This window comes from Psammomys obesus, unplaced genomic scaffold, assembly GCF_907164565.1.
Source record: "Psammomys obesus unplaced genomic scaffold, mPsaObe1.curated_primary_1811, whole genome shotgun sequence".
Lineage (NCBI taxonomy): Eukaryota > Metazoa > Chordata > Mammalia > Rodentia > Muridae > Psammomys > Psammomys obesus.
The window spans coordinates 29,557,642-29,581,272 of NW_026585797.1; the positions used below are offsets into that span (position 1 = coordinate 29,557,642).

Consider the following 23,631-nt stretch of genomic DNA (forward strand, 5'->3'; position numbering starts at 1 on the left):
GTGTGTGTGTGTGTGTGTGTGTGTGTGTGTGTGTGTGTGTGTGTGTGACTTACTATGTACCCTAGGATGTCCTTGAACTTGGCTCAATCCTACCAGCCTCACCCGTGTGAGGAAATTGGGGTTCATTTGTTAATTATGGAACTTCAATTCAGAAGGAAGTTCAAGAACTATTTTATTAAAGTTTGGGAGAAAAACCATAAGCCAGGTAAGCGGTAAACCTTGGCAGCAGCCAGAAAGAGAGAGATGGAAAAAAGGAAGGAAGCCATGCTTATACTTTTTGAGTTAGTGCCCAAGCCGGGCAATGTACTGTACAGCAATGGGGGTCAGCAAACAGTGGCATGGTGGAAAGGTGGAGACTTCAGAGAAAGCCTGAGAAAGCACAGAGTGCCAAAGAAAGAAGCCGAGGCTTTGGGGAAGTATCTGAAAAAGAGGTAAAGAAACAGGAAGGAAAATTTACTCTTTTAAAGTTAAGACTCAAAAGGGGCAGACTTTACAATGCTGCATGACAGAAGTCCCATAAAGAGCTGCCTTGGGAGAGGGGTCGCCGTGAACATCTTATGTAAGCACTTGCCCTTAATAAAAGTTTAGTCAGTTCCAGTAGAAACATCACACCCATATTTAAGTGGTGTACTACTTTGCTTAGTCATTGGCTTTAAATTATCTATACATATTCGCATACACAAAATGTATAATTTTATGTATGATTAAAATGTACTCATTTAAAGAATATACTTTCAATTTGACAAATATCTATAGGCATATAACCACCATAATAAATAAAACGCAGTGTTTTCTGACAACTTCATAGCAAGTCTCTTGTTTTCGGAGTCATCTTTTCTTCATCCTTAGTCACAGTTAGACATTGGTCCTTTTTTATTACTGTGAATTGGTGCTCCTCAAACTTACCTCAGCTGTAATACCATTAATATTTTGGGAAGGTTGGGTTTTTGTGAGGAGCCAAGGTGTTGCCACATAGAATTTTAGCAGCATCTCTGGGCTCTTCTGCTTACCATATGTCAGTGAATCTTCCTTCTGCTTCCTCAGTTGAGACAACTGGAATGCCACTTGCCAAAGGCCTCCTTGGGATCAGGACTGCAGCCACTTGAGAACCACTGCTTCCTATGAGATTGTTTTTCTGGTGCTAGTATTTTACACAAATAGTAATGTGTAGGATGCATCCTCTGTACCTCTTTTCTTTTGCTCATTATAACGACTCAGGATTGATAGAGGTTGTTAGACAAATGCTCTTTGCTTTCTTTTTTGTGGAGCAGGAGGTCAGTATTTACTAATAAAGTAAACTCTGTTTAATCATTTACTTTTTATATTTCTCTAAATCTCTAAAAGTAATCATGCCTAACATTGTATCTCAGCCTTTTGTGAGTCTTCGTTCACTAATTGATTCACTTACTAGTTACAAGTCACAGTGTTCTTCTTTTTCTTCATATTTGGATGTTGAACACATTTTTAATTTTACAATGATTGCAGGTTTGTTTTTAATTTTCAAAATAATGATGGATGCTTTTTGGCAGAGAGCTACTTTTATATCAACTTGATTTTGCAAAGCAATCATCATTATTTGTGTGGGGCTGAACGTGGTGGCACATACCTGTAATTCCAGTGCTTTGGAGTCTGAGGCAGGGACATCCCAAGTACAAGTGTACAAGCCGCAGTACAAGCTTTTTTTTTTTTTTTTTTTTTTTTTTTTCCGAAACCCAGATATCTTCATCCACTGTAAGCATTGCATACAGATACAATTCTAGATGTGATAACTGTGAGATGATGGACGGTATGTGTCAGTCTTTTAAGGTAATTAACCTTAGATCATGGACCATCTGTCTACTCACCAAGACCGTTCTCTCTGTGTGCTCTCTGTGTGTGCGCATGTGTGAGAACACAATTGTTTCTCCTTACTGGAGTTTTACCTTCTGTGGCTAGTTACCCACCACCAACCAAAATCTGAAAAGATTAAGTAGGAAATTCCACAACTAAATAATAATTTGTAAATTGCTTGTTGTTGCAGGTAATCTGGTGAGGATCTCTTCTGCCAGCTTACTTTGTCCTTTCCTGCATGTGAAACACCCCTTGTCCAGTTACATGCTATGTGTGCTGTTTCCTCGTTAGTCATTTAGTGGCCATTCTGATGTCAGTTGTGGTACTGGTCACTAGTATACTGGTGTTTAGTTAACCTTTAATTTACTTAACGATTCCAGTACATAGAATGGAATGCCGTCATTTTCTCATATGAAATTGTCCTTGCTCTGTTTTTTTAGTAGTGGTTATTGTTGGCCCCTTTAGCTTCAGTCTAGATGTTTGGCTCTATCTAGTTGGTAATATTCTAACCTAGTATTTTTCTTACTAGACAGTGATATCGGAAAGTTGTTATCATGCTTCAGAATGTCTGATAAACAAACTGAATGGATAGAAAACTGCCGAAAACAGTTTTGTAAAACAATGAAGTCCAAGCCAGATGCACTCAGTGGAGGAGGTGAGTGTGGTGTTTTCTACTAGGGATCTTCTTGCATAAAATTATTTTAACAGAAGCTGTAGCTCCTGAAGATTTCTACTGGTGTGTGCAGAAAACAGTGCTAACTGGAAAAGTCCAGTGACCCACAAAAGAATGTAATTCTGAGAGCACGAAAGGTCACAGAACTCGTCAGCCTTTTAACGACTGTGCATGTAGCAAGCAGCTCTGAGGTTCCCCTGCCTTTCCTTTGGCTGCAGTTTTTACCTGCTTTCAGCAGTCTTTGTCTTCATGCACCACATTGCTGTATCTTTGTAAAAATCCTACCATGTCACCAAGGACATAAATATCTTAAAACACCATCAGGCATCTAGGAAAACCAATTGCATGGTTCCCAAGGAAGCTCTGTCTTAAGGAAGTGTCTCTAGATTCAGACTTATCAGGTAAGATTAACTTAAGTTATTTACATGTTCTTTAGCTTCCTGAAGCTGTAACTTTAATCTTTTGCTGTTATAAATTAGATTTCCTAAACATTGAAGTTTAGAAGTGACTTAATTTCATCAGCCCTACTTAATGGTTCTCATATTTGTTACAAAATTAAAAACAGGAATTTAAAAACTAAATTTATATTTTGCTGGAAAATAGTATTTTTAGAGAATAACGAAATACTTGTGTAACAACAAAATCACAAATTATTCTCTATAGTATAAGTATAAATGAGCAGTTAAATTATGTTTAGTATCACTTAAGATTTATAAAGTATTAAAATATGTATATATATATACATATATATCTTCTTGATTATATAATAGAGAATATTTACAATAGGCTTTCTCAATGGGTTTTACACTTGCCCAAAAATACATAGCAAATTAAGAGAGGAGTGGTTTGGAATAGTTCACTTTAAATACATTTAAAAAATGTAGTTCTGGCCTCTGGGATGGTAGCACATACATATAATTCCAGCACTCGGGAGGCAGAGGCCCATGAATCTCTGTGAGTTAGAGGCTAGCCTTTTCTACAAAGCAAGTTCCAGGGCAGCCAAGGCTACATAAAGAAACACTGTCTTAAAAAACAAAATAACAACAAAAGACAGTTTGGAGTGTTTCTGCCTCACAGGGAAACAGAAGAAAAATGTCCCATGCCTAACTATTATCTTCTGAAATGGTATAGATAACCTGAGCAGTTAAGGGTTTTCTTTGGCATCTGGAGCACTGTGTCCTTCCTCAGTTATGTGTTGCTTTTTGATGCCGTGTCCACCAGTATTCTGTGAGGTACTTCCAGTCACAGACCCATTCTTCAGTACCTAATGTTTAGTTGCTTACACAAAACTCATCGGTACGCCACAGCAATTTTATTATGTAATGTATATTTTATCAATGATAAAACTAAAATTCATCATTTTAGGCAACAGCCTATTTCTTTATAGTAGAAAAGCAAGAGGTGAATCCAGGTAATCTGGTGTCAAAAGCCATGGTGTCACTTTTCATGTTATATTTTTGTACCTACCCTTTGGTCTGTTAGAGACAATATGTATCCGGTAGACACAGACAAGGAAAATACTGGCTTAATAATAAAATATGTTATATCTAAGCAATGACCTACTCAGCTTGGGTTCTGAACCCCTGACTGTTGGTGGCAAGGGAGTGAAAACAGAGAGACACACAAACACAACTGGTGGGGTTTTGCTATCTCCACAACCAGGAACCTATAGCATAGGGTGGATTAGCTAATCTTGTTAAGAAGTCCCTGTAGGTTGGTTATGAACACCCAGGAGGAGAAGGATGCAATTGCTAGTGTTTTCACAGGCTGGTCACTTGTTCATAAACACTCATACTGGGACCCTAAAGAAAGTCTGACTACCCATATGGATAACAGCTTTGACCATTTCCCAGGGTCCTTGACATTGCTGTGCCTGTGTCAACCATACTCACTCAGGACTTTCTTACTTAGGTTTTCTTCTAGTCTGTACATATATTATCTGTAATGTTTGGTGAACTAACTTTGAAGGCAAACTCATTGTAAAACATTCAACATACATCCATGCATACACAGACACACACACACACATACACAGTCTACATCTGCAGTCTTGGACAGCTTGGATTCTAATGTGAAGGATCTACAGTTATGAGATTTAAAGATTAATAAAATTAATAAATTACGCTTTGTAAATTAACCTGATCTGAGTTTTTCTTTCAGAAACTTAATCAGTGCTTCATAATTGATAAAGTCCACCCATTTGTTAACATTTTTATAAGCTTGAGAATGAATTAGTTTTAAATTTCTATATGACTACAAATGTCAAACTGAAAAAAGGGAAAGATGTAAGGAAATGTAGTTAAGACTTTGAGGATCAGCTTTTTGACTGTGTTGTTGCCACAGTGGGCAGATACTGCTCTTTTTTTAGTCATTCTGGTGGAATGGAGAAGAACCCATTAATGATTAGTATTCATGAATTTAATTAAACAATGATCAACAGAGAAAATTTCACGATATTTTGGATGTGGCCTCCTTCTGTTGTGGGTTTCCTTTTAAACATTGAGCATATGAGAGGATCGAATGAGCGTATGGGGATGAGCAGCTGTGTGTTTCTGTGCTCACAGCCTCTGGGTGAAGTGATGGTTTACAGGACCCAGAATCTTTCCTGACCCCACAGAAATGCTAATGTTTAAAACAGAGAGGTCAGATTCTTTCCCTCCTGACTTCTTTTGAATTGCTACCTTTCCATTCACAACCCAACTATTTTTTGTTTGTTCATTTTAAGGAAGAAGGAATGAGAACATGTGTTTTCCTCCATTTGTATTACCACCTCAATGCCAGGAGAAAGCACAGGAGGCACTCTACTTCACTGGTGGAATTTCATGTTGTGTTGGGTTCTAGACTTTTAATTTATTATTATACAAATCATTGCAGAATTCCTTAGGTCCTTTTCCATTTTGTTGTCAGGAAAGTCTCAGTAACTTAGCTGACTTGTGTTCTTTTGTCTTTGCTACCCTTGCTTCTGAGTATCTATCTACTGTGAGCAATCAATTTCAGAATCAACCCCAGATGTAGTAATTTCTAACCTTTGGCATCCAATATTCTAGAGTCAGCTCTCCATTAAGCACCGATTCCTCAGATTCCATGTGTGGTGCCAATTGGTTATCTGCTTCAGAGATATAGTACTCCCTGTCTTCTCACATGAAGGAAAGGGGCAATGCCACTCCTCAAAGCTCTGGTCTCCTTTAATAAGGAGAGTGCTCTCCTGACTTGCTCACTTCCCAGTCATGTCATCTCTTTTGAAATATATTTTACATACTATTTATATAACGTGCTTTGGTCAAATCTACCTCCTATTCCCCCTCCGCTAACTCCTTCCTATTTTTCATCACCACTTTTTCCTCCCAATTTCTTATGCTGGCTCTTGCCCGCTCTCTCTTGCCTTCTCCTCTCAGTCTACCCTTCCTGCCTCAGCAAAACCAACTATTGCTCCCCGGGTTGTGACTAGTTGTGCATAGCAGCCGCGGGCCTGGTGGGGGTGTAATACAGGCATGTTGTGTATAATTATCTGTGTGAGTCTGGGGGATGCTTCTATTCTGCTAAGATGGGTTTGGGAGGGGGCAAGCTCAAAGGAGAGTTGAAACAAGAACCTTTCTGTTTAGTTTCTGACTTCACTCTTTTCAAATCCATGTGTTCTTTTAGGCCTATAAATACAATAGTAGACTATGATCCTACCCCAGAGAGCAGGCAAAATTAAAGGTGGACAGGCTGTAATTTAAATCCTTTACAGAAATTTCAGGCCAGTCACTTAAGATTAATATACACTTTAGATGAAACAATATTCCATAGTTTGCTTTCAGGGCAATATTCTGTTGTTAATTTGGTTTTAACATTAAGAATTGCTTCTTGCACCCTAAATTTTAGAAACTTTCACCAATAAGCTAGAATGTTGGTTTTAGGAGGTTTTACATGTGTTGTTTCCAAAAACAAGCAAGCAAGCAAGCAAACAACAACAATAACACCTCCCCCATGGGATTTTTAAATTGTTCCCTGGGAGCTAGAGGACTACAAAGCTGAATCCTTCATCTCACTTGTTTTCTATGGTATAAAGCGATAGAGGCTTGTGCTTTTTTCTGTCTCTTTTAAATCGCCCTGTCTCAATCCAAGCCTTCCATGGTAGGTGGCAAATCTAATAACTCCCATACTATATGGGTATCAAATATCATGCTTCTGGTGTGAGTTTCAAAGCAACATGCAGACTGATGTATGAGCCAGTGTGCAGAAAGAGCAACAAAATCCCTGGTATTTGAAGGAGATGTGCTATGTTTGAATAAAGAACTCACACCAGTAATTGCTTAGCAATATGCTTTGATTTGTTCGATTATTTCAAACATTATACTTAAATACATAGCACATACAGTTATGCTCGATGAAGATAATTAAATTATAATTAAAGGTTTAATGGACATATCCATTGAAAATGATGTTTCTGAGCAATGTTTGTTACTGTGTATCTAGCACTTTACATTATTAGTCTTACCTATAAATTAAAAAATTGTATATGAACTTCATTACATTGTCCTTTCTGGGAAATGTATGTCAACAGTACGTCACCTGGGGATATTGTATGTGGATTTATAAAAGAAACATCTTTGAAGCAGTTTTAGAACTATGATAAAGTTATGCCTATATTTATAAATATAGAACCAGCCTAAGCAATTGTAAACTGAAATCAGTGTACAGAGGTATTTTTTAAGGCACATTTTTGAATCTCCATGTTTTTAAATACTTATTTTGTTTTGAATGATGAATAGGATTCAATGACTAAAAACATTTCATTTTCATCTCTAGCCATCAAGATGTTATATAGTTTGCTCTCTACAATTATTGAAAACTGTACAATTTCTTTTTATTATATGGATTTTACATTTTGAACACTAATTTTTTCTTTGAAGAATTACATGCTTAAAATACACTTGAATATAAAGGAGAACCCATGTAGTTAATAAAGGTCAGGGTTGATATTTCAAGTGCAAGAAGAACACAATTTTAAAGTGTGAAGCAACATTACTTGCCTCATCATTAAGCAGTCAGCTCCTCTACAGATATATTTCTTTAGAGAAAAGAAAACAAATTCCGCTGGGTTGCATATTAATTATAATCCCCTGGAGCCTCCATCTGTAGGATACATGCAAACACTGTGATATTATCACACCAGCCTAGAAAGGAATCATTATGTCACTTCTAAGTCATCTGGTTCCTTGAAAAGATACCATCAGCTACCAAGTATAAAAATCATGTCATAGCTTTGTGACATGAGCTGTGTGTTAATGTTGGTCTTAGAGTTCACCAGTTTTTTATGTATGCAAATGATGAGGTATAACCTAATGCAGGCATTAAAAACAATTAACAAATTCTGAAGTAATTGTTAGGTAATCTGAAGATGATAGATAAATCTTTTTTAGTTAGCTGTTGAATAAGTTCACAGCTAAGGTATTAAAATTTAACTGAAATCAGAAACATTATGAATACTAATGATAGCCTGCATAAAATTTTGAATTGAACTCAGAATGGTGGCATTCAGGTGACTTTCATGTGCTGCTCTGTGAGTTAAAGATGCATTGTCATGCGCTGTGCTTTCTTGACTTTTAAAATTCTAATTACAGCTTTAAACTTTGTTACAGCTTTAGGTGAACTACTTGAAAAATTTGTACTTCTTCTCACTGAAAACCCATCTGAATGCTACTTCCCTTCGGTGGAATACACAGGTACCATTTTAAAACACTGTAATTTTTGAACAAAATGTTCAGTTTAGAAATAGGTGCTATTTCATGGTACTGTGTAGGTAGAATACTGATATGTGCAAGTTTTCCCATCTGAAAATTTGCTCAGTTAACACCTATGTGCTCCCGATACCAATGCTCACAGCAAATTTTTGTATTTCCTTGTGATTCTGAGACTTCATTTGTTTCTGGTCTCTGCTGAAACATTTTTCTTAGGTAGCGTCACCACCCTTCTGATTTTATCATATGTCTCTTCCTAGTCTTAACTGTTCATGGCTGTCTGACTATGCTGGTCTGCTTTCCATTGCATCTTTATGACACTGGGGCAGTTATAACAAAAAGTTTATTTTGATTCATTGTTCTACCCCAACACTAAAGAAATGTTAACTTGTGATGCCTCCTTGGTCACTTCTTGGTCAGCATTTGGTCACTGTCAGTTAGGGTATGTGCATGCTATGTCTCTCATTGAATCCTTATAGCGTCCTGAAGATCTTATTTTAAAAAATAATTATTTCATGTATATGTTTGCCTACATGTATGTATGTATGTTGTGTGTGTGTTTGTGTGTGTGTGTTGTTCATGGAGACCAGAAGGAGGCACCAGGTACCCTGGAATCAGAGTTAAGGATGTTTCTAAACTACCATGGGGGTGCTAGTTAGCAGCCTATGTCCTCTGTAAGAAGAACAAGAGCTCTTAACCACTGAGCCATTTCTCCATCCTCTCCTTTTCCTTTTTTTTTTTATTGCCTTTTCATTTGGTTTATTTAAAATACTATCCATTCCATGATATAAGTATTCATGCAAAATTTTATCCCACTGTGTGAAAAGTGAACTCAAGTTTCTTAAGACCAAAAAGAAAGAGAGAAAGAGAGATCAACCCAGAGTTATAAAAAATGTAATTTTTTGAGGAACTGACAGAAGCATTGTTCTACAGGACAGCATTACAAAGCAGATCACACCCCCCAAAAATAAAGAAAAACAATGTTGGTTAAAACTCAAGATGGCTACAGTCAGGTCATGCTAAATCCATCCAGAAGAAAATGATGTTGAGGACCATAAAACAGAACAATTATACCTAGTTTCATTGCCCTCTTACAGATCTTAAAGCTAAATACTATGTATTTTCCCTTTTAAAAATACCTACTCCTTTAAGAATTTCTGCAATGTGTTTTGATTATATTGACTCCTGACACATGCTCCTCTCCTTTTAACATAGTGAGTTCAATTTGCGTTTCCCAAATACTTTACTGGGGTAGGGGGAGCTGCCCTACAGCGTTGACCTACAGGGGTTCTCACTCTTAAATAAAACTGACCCTCTTTTTTTCAGCAGCTATAAATTGTCAATAATACCTTAGCTAAAGGTAGGCCATTATGCCTCCCTCCCTGCCTCTGGGACTCTGTGAGCCTTGTGCTCTTGTAGGTCTCCTGCATGCTGCCCCAATCTCTGAGTTCATACATGCAACTTCCTCATTGTTTCTGGAGAGCACTGCTTTCTTGTAGTCATTCACTTACAGTCTTTCTGCCTCCTCTAAATTTCTGCTTCTTAAAGCTCTCATTAGGGATTAGTCTTCAAGTTTTGTTTCAGATGAGATCTAGCAGTAACATTTACCTACAGGATATGAATTAATGATTTTAAAATTTGCATCTTCTAGTCAGAGTGTTTTTTTGTTAGCTCCATAATTCTCATAATTCTAGTTGCCAAATGTGAGCTTTATCTGGATGCCTGGACACCATGATGTTCTTTAATCTCAAAGTGTCAGCAAGAACTCTTTTGCACCTACTGACATACACTCCATGTGTCCTGTCTTGGTACATCTAATAGGGAAACTGAGGAGTCAGCACTGACATTAGCCCCCCAGTACTACTCCACTGTTCTTGCTTTATCTCTACTACATCTCAAATTTATTCCAGTCTGTCCCTCACTCTTTTGATGCTAATTCAGGCTAGCATTGCCTCTTGCTTAGGGTATCGATGAACCTTTGCACATGTTTCATTTCACAGTCTGATTACTTAGCACATATTTTTTCTTGGTGTTTCTGGGGTAGTGTTTTGTTAGAGACAGAGCTTCACAGTGTAACTTAAGTTGGCCTTGAACTTATTTTCCCCTTGTCTCAGCTTCCCTACTATAATGATTAAGAGCTGCACACCCAGGAAAAATATTCTTCACACACAATAAGAATGATCCTTGTCATGCAAATCTGGACCTATTTATTCCTCTACTCCTTGATAAGTTCCCCTGACCACTGAGTAGAGTCTAAACTTATGGTGCCATAGTTTTACAATGTTTTGCTTCCTTTTTTTTTTCTGGTATAATTCCTTCCTGTCCATGACTCAGTTTTAGTTTTATTGAAAACCACTGTTAACACACTGCCGCATTTCTCATGTCCCAGATAACTGAATTTTTATTTTTTTCAGAAAACACATATGTATGTCTTAACATTTTTGTAGTCAGTCGGTATGAATGTTTTTGTGGTTTGCATTTTATAAGATTAATATGGCTTCTACATTGGAAAGATTTAAGGAGGAAAGGGAGATAAAGCAAGGAGAGCCAGATAAAGAATTAGAATGACTCAGATGATGGCACCAGTAGTGGCGGTAGGAAAAAGAATTTGTGTTCTGAGTTCATTGTGAATATGTCTAACAAGATCAAAGAATGGGTTTAATGCAGAATGTGAGAGAAAGGAGGACTTTCTTTATTGTTCTGAGCTGCTGAGGATGGAATGACTATACAGTTAAACAAAGAAGCTGTTTCTCTCTTGTGCTCATAGCAACGATGGTTGCCTGCACAAGACCTGTATATTATCAACCGAGTCAACATTGTAGCCTGAAGTGGGAAGCTGCTCATGAGCTTTTCTTCCCAACTGAAGAACCATGAACACTGATGGCTTCTAGGCAAGGTAGAATCAGTTTTCTTTAAGGGTATGACTCTTAGTAGGTCAACCAAACTCCAAAGAATGGCCCCATACCCAGAAGTTAATGGATAACGTAAATTGGAGTTTATAAGTTATTGAATAGAAAACATAACAAAATGGGAAGTTGGAGAAGGGTGGGAAGGTAAAGGTGAATTTTGGAGGAGTTAGTGGAAGAGTTGGAGGGTGATATGATAAAAATACATTGCATAAAATTTTCAAAGAAATAAAAAATATCTTCAAATGAAGAATAGGGTAGGAATCTTATGTAGGTAAGGGAAGGATTTGAAGCGAGTATTTCCTTTTATGCTGTACTTTGGGTACTTACTAGTATTCAAACAGGTAAACTCGCTGCTCACTGGATTTGGGAATTTGGATTTTAGAGGGAAGATATGTTAGAATGACTAATTTTTAAGCCATCTGCTTGGTATTAAAACCAGTAACCTAGCTCATTGTCATTTTTTTTTCTCACACTGATTCAGTGTCTGATTCTTCATGAGGCTTCAGTCTCCCCTGTGTTTTTTCATCATTGTGTCCTTTGTGTCCAAAATAACATTCATTTTTAAAATAGTTAAATATTGTGTATTACTGCTCACTTGTATCCAGACTCTCATGTTATCCCCTCCTGATTTCTATGGGATGCACTTTTCCTACCCTGTAGCATCTGCATATCAGTACACATCTTAACTGTTAAGTTTGGGTAAAGTATCAAGTTCCTTCTGTCTGCTATTACATGCTTAACTGTTTTGCTGTTGTTTTTTGTTTTGTTTTTGCCTCTGGCTAAACTTTGCTATTAGGTCTCACACTCCATTTTAAACTTTCAGGTAGCATGAGATTAAATATTCTTGTTGTTACATAGGTATCTTAAGGCTTCTGCTGGCATGATGAAACACCATGAACAAAAGCAGCTTGAGGAAGGCTTACTTATCACAGTAAGGGAAGCCAAGGAAAGAACTCAGACCAGGTAGAAGCCTAGAGGCAGGAGCTGATGCAGAGGCCATGGAGGGATGCTGCTTACTGACTTGTTCCCCACAGCATTCTCAGCCTGCTTCCTTATAACACCCAGGACCACCAGTCATGGGGTGGCTGCAACCACAACAGACTCTGCCCTCCCATATCACTAAGAAAATGCCCCCCAGGCTTGCCCACAGCCCAGTTTCACAGAAGCATTTTCTAAATTGAGGTATTCCTCTCTCCAGATGACTATAGTTTGTGTCAAGCTGACATAAAACTAGCCAGCACAATAAGCATCTCTATTCTCATGAATTTAATTACATAACAAGTCCAAATAGACTGATACTGAAAAACACACAGGTGACTCTGTAATGATTGTTTACATCTAGCAACACCCAATGTCAAGCTGGGAAAAAAGTAAAAGAAGCTGTAAGAGAATGAAAAGAGATCTGTGAAACTTAAGGCAGGTGAAGGGAACTGGTATCTTAGATAAGTACTGAGGTTCTTCTCACACGATGCCACACAGCCCTCTAACACCTCTCTGAAGAGGAAAAACTGTTAAAACCCTCTGTCAGATAAAGGGTTAGTGAAGATTCTTTCCCAATCTGTAGGCAGTCGTTTTGTTTTGATGACGGTGTCCTTTGCTTTACAGAAGCTTTTCAGTTTCATGAGGTCCCATTTATTGATTGTTGCTCTTAGAGCCTGTGCTGTTGGTGTTCTGTTCAGGAAGTTGTCCCCTGTGCCAATGAGTTCTACGGCATCCCTCACTTTTTTTCTAGCCGATTTAATGTGTCTGGTTTTATGTTGAGGTCTTTGGTCCACTTGGACTTCAGTTTTGTGCAGGGTGATAAGTACGGATCTATTTTCATTTTTCTACATGTAGACATCCAGTTGGACCAGCACCATTTGTTGAAGATGCTATCTTTTTTCCATTGTATGGTTTTGGCATCTTTGTCAAAAATCAGGTGTCCATAAGTGTGTGGGTTTATTTCTGGGTCTTCTGTTCAGTTCCATTGATCCACCATTCTGTTTCTATGCCAGTACCATGCAGTTTTTATAACTGTTGCTCTATAGTACAGCTTAAGATCAGGGATGGAGATACCTCCAGAAGATCTTTTGTTGTAGAGGATTGTTTTAGAAATTCTGGGTTTCTTATTATTCTATACGAAGTTGAGAATTTTTCTTTCCAGGTCTGTAAAGAATTGTGTTGGCAATTTGATGGTAATTGCATTAAATCTGTAGATTGCTTTTGGTAAGATGGCCATTTTTACTATGTTAATCCTGCCAAGCCATGAGCATGGGAGATTGTTCTATCTTATCTGACAGAGGGCTAATATCCAGCATATATAAAGAACTAAAGAAGCTGGAAAGCAGCAAACGACGTAATCCAATTAAAAAATGGGGAACAGAGCTAAACAAAGAATTCTCTGTAGAGGAATATTGAAAGGCAGAGAAACACTTAAAGAAATGCTCAACTTCGTTAGCCATCAGGGAAATGCAAATCAAAACAACCCTGAGATTTCACCTTACACCCATCAGAATGGCCAAGATGAAAAACTCAAGTGACAACACATGTTGGAGAGGAGAACCCTCCTCCACTGCTGGTGGGAATTTAAACTTGTACAACCACTCTGGAAATCAATTTGGCACTTTCTCAGACAACTGGGAATAGTGCTTCCTCAAGATCCAGCCATACCACTCCTAGGCATATAACCAAAAGAGGCTCAAGTACACAATAAGGACATTTGCTCAACCATGTTTGTAGCAGCTTATTTGTAATAGCCAGAAGCTGGAAACAGCCCAGATGCCCCTCAACTGAAGAATGGATGCAGAAATTGTGGTACATCTACACAATGGAATATTACTCTGCAATGAAAAATAAGGAAATCATGAAATTTGCAGGTAAATGGTGGGACCTGGAAAGGATCATCCTGAGTGAGGTGTCCCAGAAGCAGAAAGACACACATGGTATACACTCACTCATATAGACTTATAGGATAAACCTAAAATCAGTACATCTAAAGAAACTAATCAAGAGAGAGGACTCTGACTAAAACGCTCAATCCCCATCCCAAAAGGCAAAGAGGATGAACATCAGAAGAAGAAGAAAGCAGGAAACAACCTAGGAACCTGCCACAAAGGACCTCTGAAAGGCTCTGCCCTACAGACTATCAAAGCAGACGCTGAGACTTTATGGCCAACTGTTGGGCAGAGTGCATGGAATCTTATGTAAGAAGTGGAAAATAGTAGGTTATAGAGAGGACAGGAGCTCCACAAGGAGAGCAACAGAACCAGAAAATTTGAACACAGGGGTCTTCCCGGAGACCCATACTCCAACCAAGTACCAGGCATGGAGATAACCTAGTTCCCCTGATCAGATGTAATCCATGGCAGATTAGTGTCTAAGTGGGTTACATAGTAATAGGAAGAGGGACTGCCTCCGACCCAATCTGATAGGCCTGCTCTTTGATCACCTCCCCCTGAGGGGAGAGCAGTCCTACCAGGCCACAGAAGATGACAAAGCAGCCACTCCGGATATGATCTGATAGACTAAGATCAGAAAGAAGGAGAGGAGGACCTCCCCTATCAGTGGACTTGAGGAGTGGCATGCATGAAGAAGGGGGAGGGAGGGTAAGATCAGGAGGGGGGAGGGAGGGGCTTATGGGGGGATACAAAGTGAATAAAGTGTAAAAAAAAATAAAATAAATACAAATAAAAAAACGTGGATTTTTTAAAGGGCTGTTGTGATTTTATGGCACAGTAAAGTCATGGAATAAGACTGCTGTTAAATACAGTTCTGGCCTGGTCATTGAATTCAGCAGTGTCTTACAATTTAATCAGTTCAGCCACCTAAGGAAAAAAAGCACTAAAAGTTTGCACGTCATGTTTTAGCATCCTCTAGCTCTGTTTCAATGTTAGGAAACTTTAGCACCTTGCACTGGCTAGATGACTCAATGGGCAAGGGTACCTGTAGTCCAAACTGATAACCAGAAATAGATCCTCAGTATCCATACAGTAGAAAGTGACAGCTAAACCACAAGCTGTCTCTGACCTCCATAAACATGCAATGGCATGAACTGTCTGCCCCCATTAGAGTGATAGATAATAGATATATAGATGATGATGATAGATGATTAGATAGATAGATAGATAGATAGATAGATAGATAGATAGATAGATAGGCAGACAGAGAGATAATAGATGGATAGGTAGATGATAGATGTGTAGATAGGTATATATAGAGAGCTGATAGATGGATATATAGGTGATAGATAGATGATAGAGCTGCTTCTATTATGAACTTGGTTGTCTGCTCTTTGATCACTTGCCAGTGTGGCCTTACCAGGCCACAGAGGAAGAGGATCCAGGCAGTCCTGATGATATTTGACAAGCTATGGGAAGATGACAAAGGAGGAGAAGGGGAAGGGGATGGGGAAGAGGGAGGGAGAGTGAGAGTAGAAGGAATTGAGGGAGGGGACTTCAATCGGGATATATAATGAATAAATTGTGAAAAATAAAAAATAAAAACAAAAAAGAAAAAAACTGTTAAAACAAGGAAACTGAGACATAAAGGATAGAACTCCTAAACTAGGAAGATTTTGAAGAAATTGTAATTTTATGAATTAATCTTAAGATTGGCCTGAGAATATAACAGGTTTTAGCAGTGACACCTGTAGCAGAAGGCACGTAGAAGATTGGAAGCATGGATAGATCATTAGTGTATTGTACTCCAGTGTCAGCAGCTCTTTATGGTACTTTGTTCTGCTCACAGGTAATATGAAAATAAAATATGTTTTTGTCTTATCAGAATACTTAACAGGATTGATTGCATTTACTGCCATCATCTCTTGATTGTGCTGAGTGAGATCCTGAATGTGGAGTTCATTGAATGTAGTTTTGTAAGTCAGATATACCCAGAATGTGAATTTAACTCATTTGAAGGGTTTCGACGAACAGCTATCTACCAGAGCTTTGTAGTAAATCCAGAAATGAACTGACTTCCTGGTGCCCGATGGTTGGAGCTCTATCCCTGTGCTACACTGATCCAGGACTGTTTTCTCTCAGGTGTATTGAGGGTCCTCATCCCCATGTGTTTTCTGGATGGTAGAACAATAGTTGCTATTGTGAAATCCCTGTCTAATGACTGCAAGCTGGCAAAGCCCGTGCTTTAATATAAAAGATGCTTCAAAACATATTCAGGACACATTCACTGCTTTTTTGTGTTTCTTAAAGTGAGAAATTGATTGTCTTTTAAAAAAAATGACAGCTTTCTAAGCCCCAAGGTAGCTGAAATTAGAACAACACAACTATCCATCTGCTGTTAGTTCCCTCAGGAACTCAACCCACTAACAAAACTTGCAAATGTGGAAAAAACAAATTAGTTTGGCTGTTTATTCCCCCAAAGAAAGAAGAACGGACAGACTGATAAAAGTTCTGCACATTTGCAGTCAGTGGTATACCCATACGAGGATCTCTGCAAACCTTAACAGACGTTCATTTCTTTTCGTTAGCTTCAGTCTCTCAAACAAAGTAGATACTTCTGTATTGTAATTACTTCTTTGCAATGCTACATCAGATATCCCTTACAAGTAGATTCATAAAAGAAGCAGATTCATAAAAATCTCTTTTCCTGGTACTAGTTTATCTATAGACTGAAAAGATACAGTTGTTTTACTTTTGACTATTAAAATGTAACTTTTAAAATTATTTTTATTTTGTGTTACGGGCATAGGTGTTTTGCCTGAATGTATGTGTATGTACATGCTTGCCTGGTACTCACAGAGGCCAGAAGAGGGCACAAGACAGTTGGGAGCTGCCACCTGTGTGCTGAGAATCTCACCACAGTTCTCTAGAAGAGCAACTAGTGCTCTTAACCTCTGATCCACTTTTACAGCCCCTTAAATGTAACTTTTGGTATCTACATGTGCATGTCTTTTAATATTTTGTTCAAATTTTAGGCCAGCAGATTCTTTTTGCCTGGTATTTATGGAATGTTTGCTACTGGCAAGGAGATATATCATAGGAAGCTGCATTCAGAGTAAGTTCAACAGCACAGACCTAAAATCAGATAAACTGTAACACCCAGTTACAGACAGGAACTAATGGAAACTTACATTTTTAAGGTATAGCTCCTTTATTTCAGACGAAATGCTAGCGCTGTCAGAGCTGACATTTGAAGCATGTTATTGTCACTGATAAGTTCTGTTGTAAACGCGTCCTGTGGACAGCTGGATGGGCCATTGGTGGTGGCTGCTGTCATGGGAGGTGAAAGGAGGAAACACAAGTAGTGGACTTGGAGTGTGGTGTCTGTGGGGACAGCAGAGCAGAGAGTAAGGGATAGCTGCATAACCAAGACGTGGAAGAGGTGATGCCTTTGCTCTCAGAAAGCATCAGCTGAGATGCTTGTGCTGGCTTGGTCACAAGGCACTGTTTCTTGTGGGCTGAGAAGTGAGCACAGCTGCATTTGAACAAGAGGCCAAAGAACCTGTAGGCTAGCTGGGAAGGAAAGAGGAAGAGGTGGGCGTGTGTGCTTTGAGCTGCTCTGTCTGGGTGCTGAGAACTCGTGGGCATAGAGGAGGGAGGGCTTCAAAAAGCAGCCATGCAGCCAATGTTCCTCACACCGTAGGTTTGTCCTCCGGTGCACACATTCTTTACTCTTCTGAAAATTCCTTTGCTTTGACACTGTTAGCCAAGTGCCAGACAGAGTAGATTTACTTTCTTCCACCCCAACAGCGTGCACTTGCTTTGCAGAACAAAGCTGAAGAGAATGTTTCCCAGAATGAGAGCTTGCAGCCCACATTAAGTAAATTCTCTCAAGTTTTTCTGTTTGCAGAAAATATCTATAATTAAAGTGGTTGATTGGTTTAAATAATTTTTGTATGAACCTAAACCATTAGCTTGACTCAAAAATTGTCAGCTAAAAGGCCTTAAGCATGAAGCCATTGGCCAATCCCTTTCCCACATCTTAGGCTTTTCCTAATGATGAGTTGGTAAATGTATCACAGGTTTAGTTTCTATTTCATGGTTTCAGAAACTACTTCCAAGTTAGCATCTATTTCTGTCTCTTGCTCTCTCCCAGCTTTTTATTTTTATTTTACATAAATGTGTCTATGTCTGTATGAATGTATGCCACATAAATGTGTACTCACAGAGGCCAGAAGAGGGCGTCAGATTAGCTGCAGTTGAAGGTTCAGGCAATTGTGAGCCATGTGGCTCTTTGGCCCCAGTTTGACAGGTCATGTAGCTTTCAGTTGTTTTTCACTGAGGTTTCACTTTAGGGTCATTACTTCCTTACTGAGTGTCAGGCTCCTGTCATTTCTTCTACATTCTCTTATGCATATCAGTAAGTGTTACTAATCAGAACATCAGAGTCCCATGAAGACATTCATTTTACTGTTTTATTTTTGAGAAAGCTTTTTGCTCTGTAGCCCAAGGATGACCTTGAACTTGGAATCTTTCTGCCTCAAACTCCCAATTGCTGGGATTAAAGAAATACATCACCCTACACCTGATTGAAGATTCCTAATTTTTTTTAATCATGGAATTTTTCTTATTGGTTTTACCACATAATTTCTTTTGAAATTTTATTTGTAAAGGTTTTGATTCTTCCTAAATAAGTTACATTTAGTCCAAGACTGTACATGAAGGTTTCTCTCATGAGGCTTTAACAGGCTAATAGTCATTTCTTCGTCTTACAAAGATGTCACATATATATCAAATACAAGTCAATAATTGGTGCTTCTCCTTTAATTTATGCTCTGAAATCATTTTGGGGTGGGAATAGATGGGCTTGTTCATTCCTGTTTTGAAGACCTTTTCTAAAAAATTAAATGAAATTTTTGTCTGTAGGATTTTAGTCATATGAAAATTTGGTTTTAAAATCTTTTTCACAATACTATTTTTTTAATCAGGTACTTGATGTTGATTTTGATCATCCAGTACCTCCTTATAACACTTTTTAAAACACCTTTTTGAGGTTAATTGCAACCTTTATTAAAGTGAAAATTCTATAGTAAATATTACTCCTCACTTGAACCAGTATTGGGATTTTACCCGTATAGAATGTGAATCTCAACTTTAAGGCTCATGAAATGATAGTGTAGAAATCTAAAACTAAAATTGAACAAGGACTCATGCTTTGTAATTGAATTCACTAGTCTTCACTGATACTTGCTTCTCCTTACTGTTAAAAAGCTCCTCAGTGGATTTTGATACACAACCAAAACTGGGAGCTGTTTCCATTGGACATGAGCAGGGTTGTTGTTGTTTGTGTCTTTGTTTTAACATGACAATACAGTCATTAACTTCTAGGACAGAACTAGACCCCAAGCTGGAAGCACCTTTTACTGCATAAGGAGAGACTGACAGAACAGATTTTCACATTTGGTGGCATTGTCGCTTGAGCCAACATCCCTCACCTTGTTCTTAGCTGCATCCTGCTTGCCAGGATGTGCAGGGCCTGTTTCTTGGCAGAAGCCACTATGACTCCTAGAAACAAGGCTTGGGGAATACCCCTGCAGATCTCCACCTCTCCTGTTAAGACAGCTGTCTGAGGTAGGGGTGGTAGTGCATAAGAATAATCCCAGCACTCAGGAGGCCACAAAGCAGGAGTACTTGGGGGGGGGGGGGGGCGGGGCGGTGCCAGCCAGCCTGCAGAATGAGATCTCAAGTCAAACAAATATGAAAGCTGCTTGCATTGTATATTCCAGAAGGAAAAGGTTACTATTACTTTGTGTTAGTAAATGCTAGGTGAAACAGTTTTATATGTCCTGGAACTTCAAGTGTTATCTCCCTTAGAGTGGTTTTGGAAATCATATTATTGTCACATGATGGTTGATAGGCAGTCTGTTCCATGGTTATAGGAACATATGATCACATTTTAATTTTCTTTTTTTAAATGTCACATATTCAGTTTTATTTTCCTAAAACAACATAAATTTTACAAAATTAGGCATTGTCACTGACAGCACAGCATGAAAATTTTACATTATTTAAATTAGAAAACTAAAACATAGTGCATCGTAAAATAAAGGATCAGCCTTAGGCACTAAACACAAATCAGAAGGATGTTTCTAGTTTCTACACAACTTAACCTGATTACATTGTAGTAAGCATACAAACGAATATACTTATGGCTAAATTTTAAAACACATTGTCAACTGAAGATTGGAAATTACAGTTCATATATAAATGGTGATAATTTTAAAAGTTGACCATAAAACTATTGGAGTAAGAAATGTGTGTATACATTTATGTATGTGTATATATAATATGTGTGGGTGTGTATATATATGTGTGTCTATATATGTACACATACATATGTTTGTGTATGTGTGTGTATGTTTGGTACCAAGTAATAGAAGCCAAAATCAAACTTTTACCCTGTGCAGGCAAAGGAACAGAAACACGAGCTCACAAACAGAGCAGAGCTGAGCTCAGCACTGATCCCTTTACATCTCTTTACAGTAGATACATTTTTGTCTCCCAGATACTGAGGGTAACTTACACCTTCATGACAGAGAGGAGCTTGAAGTTCGTAGAGATGACATTACTGCAAATTGCTGTTGCTGCAGATTGATTACCTATCTACTACTGGAAGAGCAGAGCTGCCCTCCTCCACCAGTGAAAAAAACATGTATCTATAACTCAGTGAGAATTATAAATACCAAGAAATGCTAAGCTATGTGAACCGCAGCCTAATTGCTATCATTAGAGACAAAATAAATTAATGTTACTTACTGGATTCCAGTATAAATAAAACTCAGCTATAGTTTGCCGGGAAGTAACCAAGTACCTTACAAAAGGTGGTTTTAAAAGTTGTATCTATTACTATGATGTGTACGTGTGTGTTTGTATTTTATTATGGTATGGGAGACAGATAGTGTACTGCACATGTGTATGGAAGTCAGGAGACAATTTTGTGGAATAGGTTCTTCTTTTTATTTTAATTGTGTACCAGAATCAGGTTCAGATTCTCTGCCTTAACTTTCTGAACCATGTCAATACTACCTCCTCTTTAAGTGTTCTGTAAGAAAATTGCCACTCCGGGCATGGTCAGCATATGGTCTAGTTTTCCAGGGGCTGGCGTAGTTCCTGCAGTATGAGACTTTCAGGGATCCAGCGTATGAAATGTGCAGGCAAACCAGGTGCACTGCTTGCTTTCACTGCGAGTACTGAAGATCCTTTGTTGTTGGTCAAGAAAGGCAGTATTCAACAGCAGTGACATTAAATTTGTTCTTGCCCATCTCGAAAGATCTAAGATCTACTCCTTTTTCAAGATTCAGCTGAAATGCCACTTCTTAAGCAGCTGGAAGAAATCTCTTTCTCTTTGGAGTCCACACAGTGTTTTATCTGCACCACTCTTCTGCTTAGAGCTTTGAAACCCCTTTATCAGTTATCTGTGTACAAATTTTATCTCTGACACTACATGAAAAGTTCTTTTAGTGTATGATATTTCATTTTATCCCTTACCCCTATGAATCCTTCATACTGTTTCTCACTTTATCAGAAATGATTCATTACAAGGAATGAATGAATCTTCACTTGAAATAGATTTTACAGTAGTATGAGATATACCAGTATCCAATGAATGGAAACCTTCAGTGATAATAAGATTCAAAAAAATCTAGCTTTTCTTCTTCACTGTCACTGTGTGATTTGTGGATGGTTGCCCTCATAGTGTCCATTTCTGTTCTTGAATAGTACTCATGTGTATGTATGGACACTCTGCTTTTATCAGATAAAAGTATAAATTTTCAGCTATCTTCTGAATTGTACCTAACTTTGCCTTTATTCACATTAACTTGGTCATCCTGTGCATCCCAGAATCAATCGAAACTTTCAATCTCTCTTGTCTACTGCGACATGCACTTCCTTTCTATTTTTCATAGGTGATCACAATCCCTACTTCACAAAGAAAATCTGACCTAGAAAGAGAAACCTAGTCACTCAGCCCTCATGTAATGTGATTTGGTAGAAGTTGAATTTGGTCTGCTGAAAAATATTGTACATGTCACTGAGGAGTGAGCCCAGGGGCAAGAACTTTACTACTGAGCTATGTATCTTAGCTCTTAAAGATTTTTAAAATTTATTCTTTGAAACTTAATGCATTTATAGAATGTATTATAATCTTACCCGTCTACGACTCTACCCCTCCAGTCGTCTGTGTGTTCCTATCCTGTCTCATTACCAATATCACACCCTCTTTTTATTATTGTAACCAATAACCCCTTGAGTCCACTTAGTGCTACCAATATGTGCATGGGTATGGGGACATCTATTCAGGCATAGGGAACCTACCAGTAACCATGTTCTTAAAGGGGACTTTCTCTCTTCCTCCCTCCCTCCCTATTCCTCCTTCCCTCCTTCTCTCTTTGTCTCTATGTCAGGAACTATCCACTGTCAGTAGTTCTTTTTCTAGGGGTAGGTCTTCATCTCCCATCCTCTGCCCATGCCGGAATTTTGACTGGCTTGATCTTCTGAAGGTCTTGTACAAGTAGTCATAGCTGCTTTGAGATGGTGTGTAAAGAACCATGTCATGTCTGGAAGTCAGCATCTCAGAGGGCTTATTGAAAGAGTTCAACATAAGTATTAGGAAGGAATACAGAGCCAAGCTTACATACACTGGTCATTTAGAATTTTATATAAGCATTGCGTGATGAAAACGTTGTATTTTAGTTCACTTTTGAGTGTTTTAAAGCTTTTTATATTTTGTTAATTTTCTATTGTTTTGCACCAGATAACTTAATCATTTTATATGCTTTTTGGTTTCATTTTCTTTTAGAAACAGGGTTTTATGTAGCCCAAGCTGGCCTTGAACTTACTATATAGCCATACATGGCTTCAAAATCCTAATGCTTCTGTCTATGCCTTCCCAGTGCTGGGATATATATAACCCACACTCTCAGTTTTTAAACAATTTTACAGGATAAAAGTTTTTTATGAAAACTTTCCTGTTAATTTCTTTGAAAATGTAAGTGACAGCTTCTAAAAGAACAAATTCATCAGTGTTTTCAAAATTCACATTAAAATATGTAAAAATATTGCTTTCATCATTTTTCAATTAACATGTGATTATTATGCAGAATTTTATACATTTTTATAACTCCCTTTTCTATTGTTGTTAGCTACTGATGCAAATGTGAAGAATGAAACTCTCTCAGCTGTTCAGCAGCTTGGCATTAAAATGACTGTCAGGTATGTAAGGAAATGTCTCCCTCATACATTCCTAGGATTTATCTACCTGGTGTGTGCTTAATAATATTTAACAACCAACTACTTTGTATACTTTAAATGCAGAGTTTATCACTCAGAAAAAAATAGTATTATCTTTTAGGATATTGGCACATGATTAAATTACCTCTGGCTGTGAATCAGTTACAGCTTATTATTATTCCAAAAGCTAATTAGTGTGTTTCTCTATGACTATTAGATTCTTTTTCCATCCAAAAATCAGTGTTGCAAAAATCAGCATGCTATAGCATAATCATACATCTTCTAAAACATGATTTGTTCTAGTTGTCAGGTTACAGTGAAGACAAACA

At 38.0% G+C, this 23,631-nt stretch overlaps 1 protein-coding gene across 1 annotated transcript in view; it reads left to right on the forward strand.

Annotated features, from left to right (window-relative positions):
- Positions 1-23,631, forward strand: part of Tbc1d32 (TBC1 domain family member 32) — a 233,866-nt gene that overhangs the window by 176,080 nt on the left and 34,155 nt on the right. The window contains exons 26-28 of the mRNA XM_055599402.1: positions 2,360-2,485; positions 8,128-8,211; positions 23,215-23,284. Of these exons, the coding sequence (XP_055455377.1) occupies positions 2,360-2,485; positions 8,128-8,211; positions 23,215-23,284 (280 nt within the window). The remainder of the gene's footprint in view (positions 1-2,359; positions 2,486-8,127; positions 8,212-23,214; positions 23,285-23,631) is intronic.